The sequence below is a fragment of the Nothobranchius furzeri genome, chromosome 12, assembly GCF_043380555.1.
Source record: "Nothobranchius furzeri strain GRZ-AD chromosome 12, NfurGRZ-RIMD1, whole genome shotgun sequence".
Taxonomy (NCBI): Eukaryota; Metazoa; Chordata; class Actinopteri; order Cyprinodontiformes; family Nothobranchiidae; genus Nothobranchius; species Nothobranchius furzeri.
In genome coordinates, this window is record NC_091752.1 from 63,913,869 (window position 1) to 63,928,672 (window position 14,804).

A 14,804-nucleotide genomic window follows, 5' to 3' on the forward strand; every position below is an offset into this window, starting at 1 on the left:
CTCGTCACTCCAAAAGTGTGGTGCTGTGCTGCGACTCGCCATTTTGCTCCCAACTTGTTGTTTACTTCCGGTGTTCTGGTGCATACAAGACGTCTCGCTACTCAAAAGACCAAGATTCCTTGCGAACAGAGCATGCGCAGAACACACGCTTTGATGGGATACCCCGGTATGCGTTTATACGACCAAACATTCGGGTTAGAAAAGGGTTACCCCAGGTGTAGTAACCGGGTTTTTAAAAACCCGGTTATGAGCATATCCGGGTTTTTGGCGGTGTTTACATGGACCTGCGGAACTGGGTTATTGTGAATATTCGGGTTTTAAAAGGGTTACTGGCTGCATGTAAACGCACTCACTGAGCGATTTTTGGCCGTTTTTACCAAATCCCTCATCCTGAGCAGAATCGTGACAAAAATCAGTCAACGTCAGGGTGATTTGCATATATGTGCACCATGCTGTGAGCGCACAGTGTAACCAGCTTTGCGACAGCTTTTTGAGCGTCTCATGACCAAATCAGTGTAAAAAGTCTTCAAGCACTGCTTGAAAAACTGCGACTCCAGTCTGCAATCGACCAATGAAAACATACCTTAAGAAGTACCTCTTATCTTCTCATATCTCAAAGAAAAGCCCAAGTGTAAAATTCCAAAGTCGATTCCAAAGCCGTTTCAAATGAGTGTCGCTCCCGAGCAACCTCCATTTTTGTTACTCAGCTGTCATTGTAAAAAAGAAAAGAAGCTCTGCTGTCATAGTGCTAAACCTGCCCAATGTCTCTTCTACAGAGACTGCTGTGATTGGCCCAACCTATACTTAGCCAAGCCAATGGTAGACCTGGCTACGAGGGTGGTTAGACCAGGTTGCAAAGCTAAATCTTTTGCTATCTCTACTGTATGTCTAGATTTCTAGGCTAGAAATCTGCATTGCTTCATTAGAATGTAGAAGAAGCAAGGATGACATCCTTTTTTGAGAGAATTTGTTAACTTGAAGAGCTCATGACTTCTTCATTGAATCAGATATGCTGATGATTGTCTACTACTAGTATAAAAGTTGTGCTCTACATGCTGGTGCTCAGTCATCTGATTGGTTGTCCTTGTATAGGCTGGGCGGAGCTCAAAGAGGCAGCTCTTTCTGCTCCCAGGTGGGATCGAGAGGCACTTGAAGATCAAGACATGCTCTGTAAGTTCACTCACAAACAAACCCAGTCAAACGAGAGATTCTTAGGATGAGCATCATGGCACGAGGACCTTTCCGTAAACATGTAGCAGGTAAGTAGCAGCATTGCTTATTGTTAGAAAATCTTTTGGTTTCAGGTTGCTTTGGATGCAATCGAAGAGCTTTGCTCGGAGATGGGACTGCAGAGGTTGGAGGCGTTGGATGAATATGCCATCTTTTTGGTCACACATAAAGGTAATTAGCATTGCGTTGAAATGGAACAATGGAAGAAGAGTGTTACTTCTAAACAAGATGTGCTAACATGTAGATGATCCCTGAACTACTTTCATATTTAGGTCAGAATGTGCGTCCCCTGAACAAGCGGGAGTACATCTTGGACATTGCCACAGAGGCTGAGCCAGTGGACGCCAACTACAGCCTTTGGTTCAGGAGAGTCGTTTGGAGTCTGGCTCTCAAACTGGACAACGAGCTCTATGTGACTATGCACTATAACCAGGTACACCACTTCCTTTAAAGTGATCTCTTTAAAGAAGGTTTCTGTGAACAATCTGCTGTAGTCAGCTCTTTGAACAACCTCAGTTTGGGGGGTAAATTGCTATTCTTACCCAATTCTCCTCATCCAGCAATCTTTAGGCCCCTAATAACTGTAATAGCGCTAAAATATTCTTATAAGATATTCCTGCCATGTGTGATGTGTTAAGAGTGCTCTCAACGTGTGTGATGTGTTAAGGGACAGCTCATCTCGCAAAATGAGGATATTCATCATGTTAGATTGTCTTGGCGTGATAAAAATGTATGTTTTTCTCTGAGGACAAACGAGCATGCCGCCTGTTTATTTTTTATCCAATCACAAAGCAAGGTGATGGAAGCATGCTGCACAGAGCAAGGAGAATCAAAATCCTCCTCCTCTTCCTTCTCTGTTTTTCCAAAGTCATGTTTGGTCTTGAGAGGTTTTACAAGGTTTCCCATCTAACCAGGCAGTGTCTGTGAGTGAAACTAGCTTGTGTGTGGTGTGATATAATTATATAACAATATTATAGAAAAAAATAAGATATTTTCCACCAGAGGTCAGCAGACATGTGTAGGACCCGATATGTCAGGTTTCTGATGAAAATACTAATCCTAATACTCCATCTGAATGCTTTAAGGCCAGAAATATTTGAAACTCAGTTTGTTACAATAGTCTAAAAGGGGTTAAATGGTTGAGGTTGTGCAACATCCGCCATCATTGAATATTTTTTCAGGTGTTGCCAGACTACCTGAAGGCCCTGCTGAGTGTGGTTCCTCCGGGAAAGCCCAGTGAGCAACATGTGCAGCAGATCTCCAGGCTGGCAGCTTTACAGCACCGTGCCAAGGACTCAGTCTACCTGCCTACACTGTAACTACACTCCTGGTTTATGTTAGCAAAGTTTATGTGCAGCTGGTCACAGCAACATGCTTTACGATAGCTTCATGCGTGTTTTATGACATGATTTTGCTGCTTTTACCCCAAACTTGTTCACAGTGGTGGTTCTAGACCAACATTAGGGGGTGGTGGTAGGCTCGGGCCAGCTGCTCTGACATAATCATATGAATATAGGGAGCCTAAGTCACTTCCGCACCATGGGTCCCCGAAAGAACGAAAAAATTGAATGCAAGTCAACGGGGCTAAAAACGCTACTTTCTAATCCGCTTTGCCTTACGCCCTGGATCACACATGTGTTGTACTTCAATTTAAATGAAAAGTAATGATGGGTGTTTCGACCACACAGTCACGTACTTTAAGATTTATCAGCTTGTAAAAGTTCGTAATTAGCATGACTACACACCAGAACTCGTCACCACATAATCTCCTCTCCCCTAACGTAGCTGCTACTTACCAAATAACCAGATTTATGGCGGTTCTTTCCTCCTGTGGGAAGTTTGCTGAACTTACAGCCCTTTTCCCTCAGTTTTCTCCATGTCTGCTTCGATGACGTCACTTTCGTGAAGCGTATTTGTAGTCCTGGACTTATTTTCACACAAAACCTAAAATAGTGTTTTCCCCTATCCATAAATAAGCACGTTCTTGGTATCAAAATGCGTCTTTAAACTTCACGGACAACATATGTGAAATCTATGGCACAAAACAAGCGGAATTAGAAAATAGCGTTTTTAGCCCCGTTGACTTACGTTCATTTTTTTGTTCTTCCGGGGACCCGTGGTCCAGAAGTGACTTAGGCTCCCTATAACATTACAAACATATCTTTTAGATACTTCTTCAAACTTTGCATAGTTGTATCAATATATAGCAGCAGTTAAAGGCTCTTTCTGGAATATTTCTCTTATCCGATGGCACCATCTAGTGGCTGACAAGCATATCACACAAATAGTTTCTCTTTTCGTCTTTTTAAGATGGCAACTTCACGTTTCTTGTTTATAAATGTGCTTCTGTAGCCGACAAACAGAGCTATAACACGTTGTTTTACGAGTATTATTCTCATGTCATGTTGTGTTTTCATATATTTATATTTTAGAGACTTACTTGTTCATGAAAAGTTCATCAACTCTGCATCAGCCGAGGTCTTCCTTAAATGTGAAGCATGTAAGCAGTAGTCTAACGCTATTGGTTAGTTCTGGTCGGCGCTCAGTTTCCTGTTGCAAGGCGCTCTGAGGGAAAGGGGGTGTGTTTAGCAGAAAAAAAAAAATAAAATAAACCATACATGATAAGATGATCACTTTTATGGATTTCTGAAAAATCATACATAATTTCTGAAAGGGGAAAACTCTGGAAAGATACTTTAAGTTACAGTTGCTTTAGACACAATGACTACTAATTACTACTTTTCAGATAAACGCTTTCACAAGCTTTGGTTTCTCACATCAGGCAAAATTATCATTCCAGAAAATCGATATGTGTTAATGCTTGGGCTCTGGGGGGGTTCAGGCATGCTGTTAGGATGCACAAGCTACACCCTGGACCTCCCCGGAACTGCCCCTACTTGTTTGTGATGGGCGTTTGTGTGTGTGTGTGTGTGTGTGTGTGTGTGTGTGTGTGTGTGTGTGTGTGTGTGTGTGTGTGTGTGTGTGTGTGTGTGTAGGCGTGAAGTGCAGGAGTGTGTCCCCTCACAGTTCTACAGCAAACAGGGCTCCCAGGTGTGGCTGAATATGATAACGCAGCACATGCAGCACGTCCAGCCTTTAAACCCACACCAGGCCCGTGCACAGTTCCTCGGTAAGGCCACAACATCTTGTAAGCATGTTTTAATTGTGAAAGCAACATCAGTGTGTCACTATAAGATCTTCCCAGACAAAGTGGATAGAGTTAGCATAATGTTGCCAAGCCCATCCAACGTCTTTCTACATATCTAGAGTGCTATGATTGGATAAACATAGCCAAGCCAATGGTAGACCTGCTTAGGCTACCATGGAGTGTGGAGAGACCGACCTGCAGAGCAAAAACTTTTGCTACTGTTACAGTTCCACTGCGGGGGACGTAGCGGGGCTGGTCAGGTCGTTGTTTTGTCTGACCCAATTCAAACCGGTCCACATCTGGCTAACAGATCCTTTTGTGTACGGTTTGGGGACTGTGACTCTCCCTGCCTTCTGTTGACCTGGGGGGTGCCGCAGGGTTCTGTCCTGGGGCTCCTTCTGTTCTCCATCTATCTTCTTCCTTTGGGACGGATTTTCAATAGGTAAGGCACAGGCTACCACATCTGCGCCGATGACTGTCAGATATATTTGGTGATGAATGGACAAAATAAGGTTTCATTACTTGACGACTGTCTCTCCGATGTTAAGGGGTAGTTGGCAGCCAATTTCCTTAGACTTAATGAGACAAAGACTGAGGCCATTGTTTTTGACCCTAAGAATATGCTGAGCTACACCGTGATCCCAGCCATTCCAGGTCTGGAACTAAAAGGGTGTGCCTCAAGCCTTGGTGTGAAACTGGATGCTAGATTTACAATAGTCCCTCATATCAATGCTGTTGTAAGAGCGTTTCTTTCAACTTCAGTGCTTGGCTCACCTAAAGCCGATTTAGAAAAGGGCGCATTTAGAAACTGTGGTACATGCATTCATCACCTCACGACTGGACTATGCAAACACACTATTGGTTGGGACTTCAGCTTCATCCCTAAATCATCTTCAGATTTTTAAAGACATTGAAGTCATTTAGAACAGAGGAAAGAGCCGCAGCGAACTCCGTCGCTGTCTTCGTTGTTTATGAGAAACTGAGCTTCGCTGTGTGTGACGTCTGCGACGCTGTAGTTTTTTAGCTGTAGTCAAAAATGGAGTCTGGCGACAGCGCAAACATCTTTCTTTAGAAACAAGGTTTATAGCACTTCTACTTGTTGTTGTTTTAAAGACATGTCCAAGTCATTTAGACCAGAGGAAGGAGCCGCAGCAAACTCCACTTCAGTCACCATGTTTATGACAAACTTGTTGTTATGCTGCGTGATGTTCGCTGCTCAGCACTGATTGGCTTGCTTAGAATTATCAGGGGGTGGGGTTATTTGAATAGGAGAGTTCCCAGACCCTTTCTCTGTGCAGAATTAAACAGGGGAGGAGTCTGGCAGACCAGGCTAGTAGCATTTAGAGTGACATTAAGGATCCTGCTGTTTGCTTACAAAACTTTGAATAATCTGGCACCAACCTTCCCACCGGACTTACTCACGGCCTACGTGCCACTGCGTTCGCTATGTTCAGCTGACCAACTACTGTTCTGCACCCTGAAAATGTGTCACAAGCCAAGGGGGAGCGAGCATTCATGGATGTAGCTCCCATACTCTGGATGCACTGCCACTGACTATCCACCACTCACCATCCATTGGTGTTTTCAAGTCACGCCTTAAGACTCACCTCTATAATAAGGCTTTTAGACTGTGATTTTTTATCTTTTCTTTTTTTGCTGGTTTTATTTGCCTTTGTCGGTTTTTATCTGTTTGTTTTATTCTGTCTGTTATATTGTATGTTTGTGTTTTTATGTTGGGAGGCGCTTTGGTCAGCTCCCATGCTGTTTTTAAATGCACCATTTAATAAATTTGGAATGGTATACAACCAACCCGGACCACGCCATTCATGAGCCCTTCTGTTGTAGGACAGCAGGAGCATCAGAACAACACGGTCCTCTGATTGGGGGACGGTCACTATTACGACTAGCATAACAAACCCTAGAGTTTCATTGTTTGTATCATCATTAGTTGTACATGCATGTGAGAAAACACCAGCAAGCTTCGGAGCTCCAAAAGTTCCTGACCATCGTCGGCAATGTAACGTTATGAAGTTCATTATTTTCAGCTCCACACAGCTGCCCCTGTACACAGTAACACCCGTGCAGAAAACGCCAAGGTCGGGTGTTCCTCAGACTGTTTACATTCCAGGAGAAGAGCCAGAAGGAGAAGAAGAACGCTTTTCAATAATCAAAGTACTTAATTTGTGATTAAAGCTAGTCGAAACAGATGTTGATCAATAATAATCAAGTGAATGATCTGTGGAATAAAGATGTCATGATTTATGTGTTTAATGAAAACAGGACTACTGCACAGACAGACTGACCCTCATCTCCATAGAAACGCATGACACATTGTTCCAACCAATCAGTGCTTTCGGCTGCCGCAAGAGAATCTGGCTTGTTGACTTAAAGTGTCCAATCCGCTTTACTAAAACTTATCAACAATTCAGAGATATAAAACAAGGCAACGCCATTTTAAAGTCGGTTCTTCATAACTTGGGTTTGTTCAACGACCAAGTGGTCTCTTGAAGGACCACATTGACCTTGAAAAGGGGGGATATGTAACGTTATGAAGTTCATTATTTTCAGCTCCACACAGCTGCCCCTGTACACAGTAACACCCGTGTAGAAAACGCCAAGGTCGGGTGTGCCTCAGACTGCATTCAGGACGAGCTAGATGGATCGATAGGAAGGTAAAAGTTTCTCAGCAGACGGCAGCCAAAGGATTCAAATGGATGTCGGAACAATGTCGGGCCAAGCTGAAGAAATTAAAAGCCTTGATTTGATACGACGATATGTATTTAAGCCCCCCCCCCCCTTCCGCCAAGTGAGTCCAAACTGCGACTGAAACACTCCTGAAACTGCAGACCCTATACTGGCCAACGATGACCCGGACCGACCCGTCCCAAACCCCCTCCATGAAACCGAGCTAATGGTTAGCTACAAGTCAGAGCTTTATAGTATTTGTATATCTGACATGACGTGATTATTTCTTTTCAGGTCTGGTCAGTGCCTTCCCCATGTTTGGCTCTTCTTTCTTCTTCATCCAGAGTTTGAACTCTTCCTCCATCGATGCACCATGCATTCTGGCTGTCAATCTGAATGGACTGCACTTCCTGAACAAAGACACTCACGTATGTCACCAAACTAACAAGCACCAATGCACAACCCTTCTCTGGGCAGAACTGACAATTAGCTTTAAAACCATTTAGGCTTAAAATAAATGTCTTCAAAACATTGCAGTTAGCGCCCTCTGCTGGTTAAGATGTTTGCAATCTGTTTAATTAGCTATTTCAGTACAAGGTCATGCATTATGTTGGGTATTTTTAAATCCTGAAACTGAACCCTAAAATGAACCACACACAGGAAAGATGTCAGTAGGTTTTTTTTTTAACGCTGTGGAAGAGGCAGTGGAGAAAGAGACTGGCTCAGAACCTGTTTAGGCCCTGTTCCAATCAACACTCTGGCACGTTTTCTCTCTTCAGCTGGTTTTATTGAACCACAGGCAGACAAGGGCAAAGAACAATCCATCACTGTCCACACCAAACCAATAACACTGTTTTCTATCTAAGGCGGGACCTTCTAAAAAGGAAGTCTCAAGTTACAGGGGTGGCTGCTAGCTTCCCTGTTGCCAAGCAGAGCATTCCACAAAGGAAGTCTTAATTTATGACTGACAGCCAGAAACTCAGTAACCATGGATACCTATGAAGCCGGGCGTACACTGTGCGACTTTTTCACTTCTTTGAGCCGATTTTACACTCGTGCGAGAATCCACAAGATCGGGGCGAGTTTTGCGCTGAGCGTTGTGCAGTATACAGGGGGTTACGAGAGGCGATTAACACCACGTGACCAGCTACCGATCAGCAATCGTGAGCTTGCACGGACTACTGGAGTGTTTGATATTTTGCTCGTTCCTCATGAGGATTGAAGCAGCGCAGCGAGTGGCTGCGACCCAAAAAGTACCAGAACCGCTCACGGCGCATGCATAATCATGCGTCAACACTGCTCGCCCGCTATTTCCCTAATAACACACGTTGTTCATTTTTATTTCTGCACGTCTTTTACACACAATGACAAGGATTGTCAAGAAAGCGTGTTTGTCATGTTCGTGTCTAATTAAACTATCACAAAACACAGATTTACTTTCTTTATTTTGTTTTCCTCATCCAACCCCCATAAATCCCTGTGTGTCTTCCTGCAGCACTATTCTGAAGGACAACAGGCAAAACAACACAAAAAAAAGTCTGACGTGTTGTGTAAAAACTGCTATTTTTAGCATATTTTTTAGGTCCGACGTGTTGCTACCAGACGTACAGTGTGAGCAGTCAGGTCGCATCCGAGAACTGGGTCGTGCAGTGTGAGCGCATGACTCGTGAGATCTGCTCTACGAGGAAGTCGTACAGTTTGAGCTGAAGCTGAGTGCTACGAGTGAAAAAGTCGCAGTGTCCGCCCAGCTTTGGGCAGGCTACTTCATCAACCCCCATGCTTATCAGGCCGCATACCACAGCTATGAGGAAAGGAGAAAGCCCTCTGTGGCTTACTTATTAACATATGATTACTTAAAAAGGGGCGACGTGGCACAGGAGTTAAGTGCTCGCCTCGTAATCGGAAGGTTGCAGGTTCGAGCCCAGCTCAGTCTGTCGCTGTCGTTGTGTCCTTGGGCAATCCACGTTGCCTGCTTGTGGTGGTCGAAGGGACCGGTGGCGCCAGTGCTCGGCAGCCTCGCCTCTGTCAGTGTGCCCCAGGGCAGCTGTGGCTACATTGTAGCTCATCCCCACCAGTGTGTGAATGTGTGTGTGTGAATGGGTGAATAACTGATTGTGTTGTAAAGCACCTTGAGGGGTTCCAGGACTCTAGAAGGCGCTATATCAAATACAGGCCATTTACCATAAAAAGGAACATTTAAGACAGTAATACATTAAAATACCTGACACATTTGCTAAGTTAAGCTTCAGAAATTGCCGTGATAGAAAAGGAAGGATTTGCAGAGTCACTAAAAATTGTAAAACACTCTTTAGTTCTAGAATTGAAACTCTAAATATGGTGGTGCCAGTCAAGCTCCTGAAACACATTATTAGGATAAAAATGTATCTTGTACTGATTATGCCTCACATGTGGAACTGAGACGTGAGATGTAAATGCACACAAAGTTCCACACTAACAACCAATCAGCAGTGGGGAAAGCTGGTACCCTGCTCTGTGCCAGTAGCCCTTCATCATGGAGTCATCGCCCAAGATGCATTTCCTATAAACACTTGCACCTTTCAAGAAATGCATCATTTTATGTACTGATGTTACACAAACATGCATTTACTCTTAGAAAATAGCAAGCAGACTATTTTATAATAAATGTTTAACAATTAACATTTCAACAATAAAAACTTAGCAAATGGGATTCGTAGATCTATTAAAAAATCATGGATGCAATTTTAATGTGTGTGTGTGTGTGTGTGTGTGTGTGTGTGTGTGTGTGTGTGACCAGGAGACCATGGACCGTTTCCCTTTGAAGGAGGTCCAGTCAACTCGTACCCAAAGACCAACTTCAGGCTCCAGTTACCCCTATGTGGAAATCATGATTGGAGACCTTCTCAACCAGCGAATCACACAGCTGCAGCTAGAGCAGGTGTGTGTGTGTGCGTGCGTGTGTGTGTGTGTGTGCGTGTGCGTGTGTGTGCGTGCGCATGTGTAAACAGAGCATTTAAGGGTGCTTAAACACCTCAAAATTTTGAGTTTTATGTGTTTATTTCAAGGTTTAGAAAGTGCTTGAAATTTTCAAAACGAACGAACTAAAATAAATGTTTGCAGTGGTTCCCAACCCGGGGTCCATGACCTCCAAAAGGTGTCTCCACAAGTATGTCTGTGCTGAGGTTACAAGATACCGAGACACACAGGACAAACAATCATGCACACACACACACACACACACACACACACACACACACACACACACACACACACACACTCACACACTCACACCTAAGGACAATCTAGACAGACCAATCAACCTAACAGTCATGTTTTTGGACTGTGGGAGGAAGCCGAGGTACCCGGAGAGAACCCACGCATGCACAGGGAGAACATGCAAACTCCATGCAGAAAGATCCCAAGCTGGGAAGCGAACCCAGGACCTTCTTGCTTCTAGGCAACAGCTCTAACCACTGCACCACTGCGCAGCCTAGGTTCCAAAGATATATTTGTAAAATTTACATTTATAAAGTACCAATAACACACCCAACAGTACAATCAACACTCTCTAAAAGAGTTAAAACTCTGTATGTCTGTATAAAGTTTGTAATTAGTCACTTTTGATGTGTGTACGGGGTGAGAGTTGGGATTGGGGTGCCCTGGCTTGTCTTGGACACCAACAAGGGGTCCTCATGGAAAAATGGTTGGGAGCCACTGATTTATAGTACAGTGACAAGGAAAACTTCAATTTGATTTTGGCTAATTTGAAAGTACCTTGAGAAGAACTAGTTGCAACCAAAGCGCTCTATAGCAATAATTCCTAAATGTGTGGCCACAGTTGGATCTGACACATCAAGGGTGGGGCGCTGACGTTATCCAGAAAAATCCAAATGAAAGCCTTATTAGAGATATTTAACCAGCGAATGCCTCTGCTGGGGTTGATTTGCTCTGTAGTGTGTAACTGTCCCTTGTTGGTTGCTGATCGGAGCGGTTGTCTTTGCAGGGCCTTGAGTTGTGTCGAGTCATCGCCATGCACATGGAAAACCTGCTGTCGGTCCGAGAAAAGAGACTCACCTTGCCACCGAGTGAAATCACACTGCTATAGCCGAAGGATGGAGAGTTGTACACAGCTGAGTTTAACACCTTGTGAATGGACTACATCTACCTCTGTTTTGGAAACAAAACATTGAAACTTTTAAAGACAAAGTTCATAATTTTACAGTCTAACAGAATGACTCAACAACTTAAAGTCAAAGTCCTGTAGTCGTCGTCACACACTGGTGAAATGCATCTCCGCATTCGAGCCATCCCTGTGGAGGGGAGCGGTGAGCTGCAGCGGTGGCTGCGCTCAGGAACTTCTGCCTTCTTTTTCGGTCCTCTGCTGCAGGGATTTTTTTTTAAACTTTCTTACCTGTAATTCTTGGGCATCTTTTACTCAAATGAATAAATGAGTAGTTTTGTAGTGAAAAAAGTAGACGGGCCTTGTTAATGTAGCACTAATTGTTTTCTCGGACATTCAAGACTAGCTTTATAAGCATCAGTCTCTCCTCCTTTAAGAGTGTGTAAGCTCTTGTGCATGACTAAATCATGAAAATGCCACCACTAACTCAATCTTTTTTTCTTCTTTGCCATGAAATCAAAGGAAGGGTTTTGACAGGGAAACATAAATAAGGGGCAGGTTTTTGGCACATAAAGTCAGAGGTCACATGACCGAACAGTTTGCACTTAGTCAATTTTTTAGTTAGTTAATGCGTATTTTATAAATAAAGATTGTATATAACTAATGCATGTGAATAATGATGTACAATAAAGTTTTTAGTAGAACCTGTAATGGAATGTGTGTGAAAACCTTTCTTATTTTCAAATACCTAAAAGAACAGATGACATTTATGATGTGAATACACATGCTGGAATTAAACAAAATGATTATGTAAAAAAAATTGAACCAATTTAGTTCAGACTAGTTGAGTTGAAATGTCTACTTTAATCATGTTTTGTTGTTATTTAATGAAAATTATTGCAAACTAAATTTAAAAATTGAGATTTTCCTACTTTTTTCAAATCTCATAAAATTCAGAATCTATTTAGCAAATTTTGTTTTAACATCTTACAGTTCCCCGTTAGAAAAAAAAACATTTATTTTTTTTGATTTTTGCACATATAGTTTTCTAAATTTAAATACAATGCTGGCTTTTTAAAATAAGAAACTGATTGTTTATGTTATTATTTCTAAAAACTGTCTTAACATTTTAAATGAATAAATGAATACATATGCACAATGCTGTTTGTTTTCATGTTTATGAAATCCTAATTCCACTTAGGAGGAAAAGAAGATAAATAAAAGTTTCCGTCTCAGCCAGGATATGTGTAGCTTGATTTTAATTTAAATAAATCGGAACTATGCTACAGGAAAATAACTTTTATAAAGTAATTAAAATAGGCGATAAACTTTACTTTTTTGGCTTTATTAACTATTTGCGGCTTATCTGTGAGCTGTTTGATTTCATGTTTTTGGCTCGCAGCTTGTCCCAGGTGATAGAAGTTTCCCGTAAGATTTCTAATTCGGTCTACCCTGTATACTAAAACAAGCGCCTCTTTCCGGAGCGCCGAGCAATGTGGGCGTGTCTAAACGGGTTCTCGCGGATTTCTGTCCCCTCATTGGTTGGAATATCAGGGTTCACGGTAACGTGGGGAATGAGGGGGTTGCGGTCAAACCCTCCGCGACCTAAACTGCTCCAGGAGAGAGAGAGAGAGAGAGAGAGAAAAGAGGCGAGTGAGTGCGCGGTCTCCGCAGCAGAAGCTCCTGCTGAAGCTCTGCGTCCAGCCTGTATGGGCTAGTCCGCTAGCTAACTTAGCATCGCCCCTGCGCCTTGCCGCGGTGAACACCGAGTTCTACGTTTCCCTCCCGGGCTCGCCTTCCCTCCCTTCCCGGTTTGAAGATGATGAAGTTTCGGTTCCGTCGGCAGGGCACCGACCCGCAGAGAGAGAAGATAAAACAGGAGCTGTATGCTTTTAACAAGGTAAAGTAACGGGACGGGAGGGAGAATGGGGGGGTTTCCTTATCTTCTGGCTGCCGCTCCCCAAAATCTGAACGAGTCTTTTTGTAGAAACTGGGACCGGCAGGTTTGGAGCGGGGCACCCCGCGGCAGCGAGAGCATGTTCGTGTTACTGTTTCCGTCCCGAACCCGGTGTTGTACCGAATAATGCACCGCGGCTGCCCGCGAGACCCGGAGGAATGAGCGGCTGATTGATAAACTCGGACGAGCTTTGTGTTGATTGGAGTTCCTGGTGGGCCTGCGATCAAAGTCAGCAACAAAAAGACAAAATTTAAAGTTTGTAGACCCAATTAGTGCACCACTGACACATTTGTGTCAGTAAAGGTGATGATAGGATTAGAGATTTAGGGGATTAGTTAAAATATGAGGTATTTATTGTGTCTTGAGCCGGTTGTGAATGACCTATTTATCATGATTTGATCAAGATGGTGACAGCCCCCCTTTACTCAGGCTGTCTAACAAAAAAAAAAGCTGTCTCATTTTTTTCTGCCAGCTTTTTAAGTTTCAGTTTGTCAAGTTTCAGATCCACTCTCTGGAAGTCCCTTGTTTTGATATTGATCTCTGCTCATTAACCTAAAAGAGGTCTGCTGTTACACTAGGACAGGTCGTGTGTGTTGATTATTTCAGAAATCAGCTGTCTGCAGATGATGATTCTGCATTTGCTGCATCCCCGCTGCAAGCTTGCACCTTGTAGAGAAAACCCAGTCCGTAGCCTTGAACTCATGTTGGATGAAACTGCTGTCACACAAAGTGCTCAAGCATTTGATGTTGACTCATGAATCAGACACAGTGAAGGCCCGGGCTGGTTACGTGTTGGCTTGTTTCCCTTATTTTATCAATAAAGCTGCAATTCAAAGCCACGTAACATTAAAAAGTTAAAATATTCTGGCTTATACTTTCTGAGCGTTGGATGTTACTCGTGTTGGTCAGGGGTTGAGGCCAATTTGAAGTGTGTTTCTGTGTTCGGTGCATCCAGAAGGGACTAATTTCAGAGAAATAGCTTTTACAGATCGGCAAAACAGTTTGTCTCCTCAGATTTTCTTCTTGTTTATTTGTAATTGCAAAATGCAGTTTACAAATGATGATTTCATACTTCGTCTTCGTCTTCCTCCGCTTATCCGGGTCCGGGTCGCGGGGGCAGCATCCCAATTAGGGAGCTCCAGGCCGTCCTCTCCCCGGCCTTGTCCACCAGCTCCTCCGGCAGGACCCCAAGGCGTTCCCGGACCAGATTGGAGATGTAACCTCTCCAACGTGTCCTGGGTCGACCTGGGGGCCTTCTGCCGGCAGGACATGCCCGAAACACCTCCCCGGGGAGGCGTCCAGGAGGCATCCTGACCAGATGCCCAAACCACCTCAACTGGCTCCTTTCGATCCGGAGGAGCAGCGGTTCTACTCCGAGTCCCTCCCGAATGTCCGAGCTCCTCACCCTATCTCTAAGGCTGAGCCCGGCCACCCTACGGAGGAAACTCATTTCGGCCGCTTGTATCCGCGATCTCGTTCTTTCGGTCATTACCCAAAGCTCATGACCATAGGTGAGGATTGGGACGTAGATCGACCGGTAAATCGAGAGCCTGGCTTTCTGGCTCAGCTCCCTCTTCCCCACGACAGATCGGCTCAGCGTCCGCATCACTGCAGACGCCGAACCAATCCGCCTGTCGATCTCCCGATCCCTCCTACCCTCACTCGTGAACAAGACCCCGAGATAC

At 43.9% G+C, this 14,804-nt stretch overlaps 2 protein-coding genes across 3 annotated transcripts in view; both read left to right on the forward strand.

Moving 5' to 3' along the window:
• Positions 1-12,157, forward strand: part of myo15aa (myosin XVAa) — a 93,251-nt gene extending 81,094 nt beyond the window's left edge. Inside the window, exons 56-63 of the mRNA XM_070542818.1 lie at positions 1,093-1,170; positions 1,305-1,401; positions 1,503-1,663; positions 2,412-2,545; positions 4,227-4,360; positions 7,358-7,491; positions 9,840-9,980; positions 11,046-12,157. Of these exons, the coding sequence (XP_070398919.1) occupies positions 1,093-1,170; positions 1,305-1,401; positions 1,503-1,663; positions 2,412-2,545; positions 4,227-4,360; positions 7,358-7,491; positions 9,840-9,980; positions 11,046-11,147 (981 nt within the window). The 3' untranslated portion in view covers positions 11,148-12,157. The remainder of the gene's footprint in view (positions 1-1,092; positions 1,171-1,304; positions 1,402-1,502; positions 1,664-2,411; positions 2,546-4,226; positions 4,361-7,357; positions 7,492-9,839; positions 9,981-11,045) is intronic.
• Positions 12,158-12,818: 661 nt separating this feature from the next.
• llgl1 (LLGL scribble cell polarity complex component 1) overlaps positions 12,819-14,804 on the forward strand; it is a 78,987-nt gene continuing 77,001 nt past the window's right edge. For both annotated transcript variants that reach the window (XM_054735234.2, XM_054735235.2), the window contains exon 1: positions 12,819-13,062. In XM_054735234.2, the coding sequence (XP_054591209.2) occupies positions 12,982-13,062 (81 nt within the window). In that variant the 5' untranslated portion in view covers positions 12,819-12,981. The remainder of the gene's footprint in view (positions 13,063-14,804) is intronic.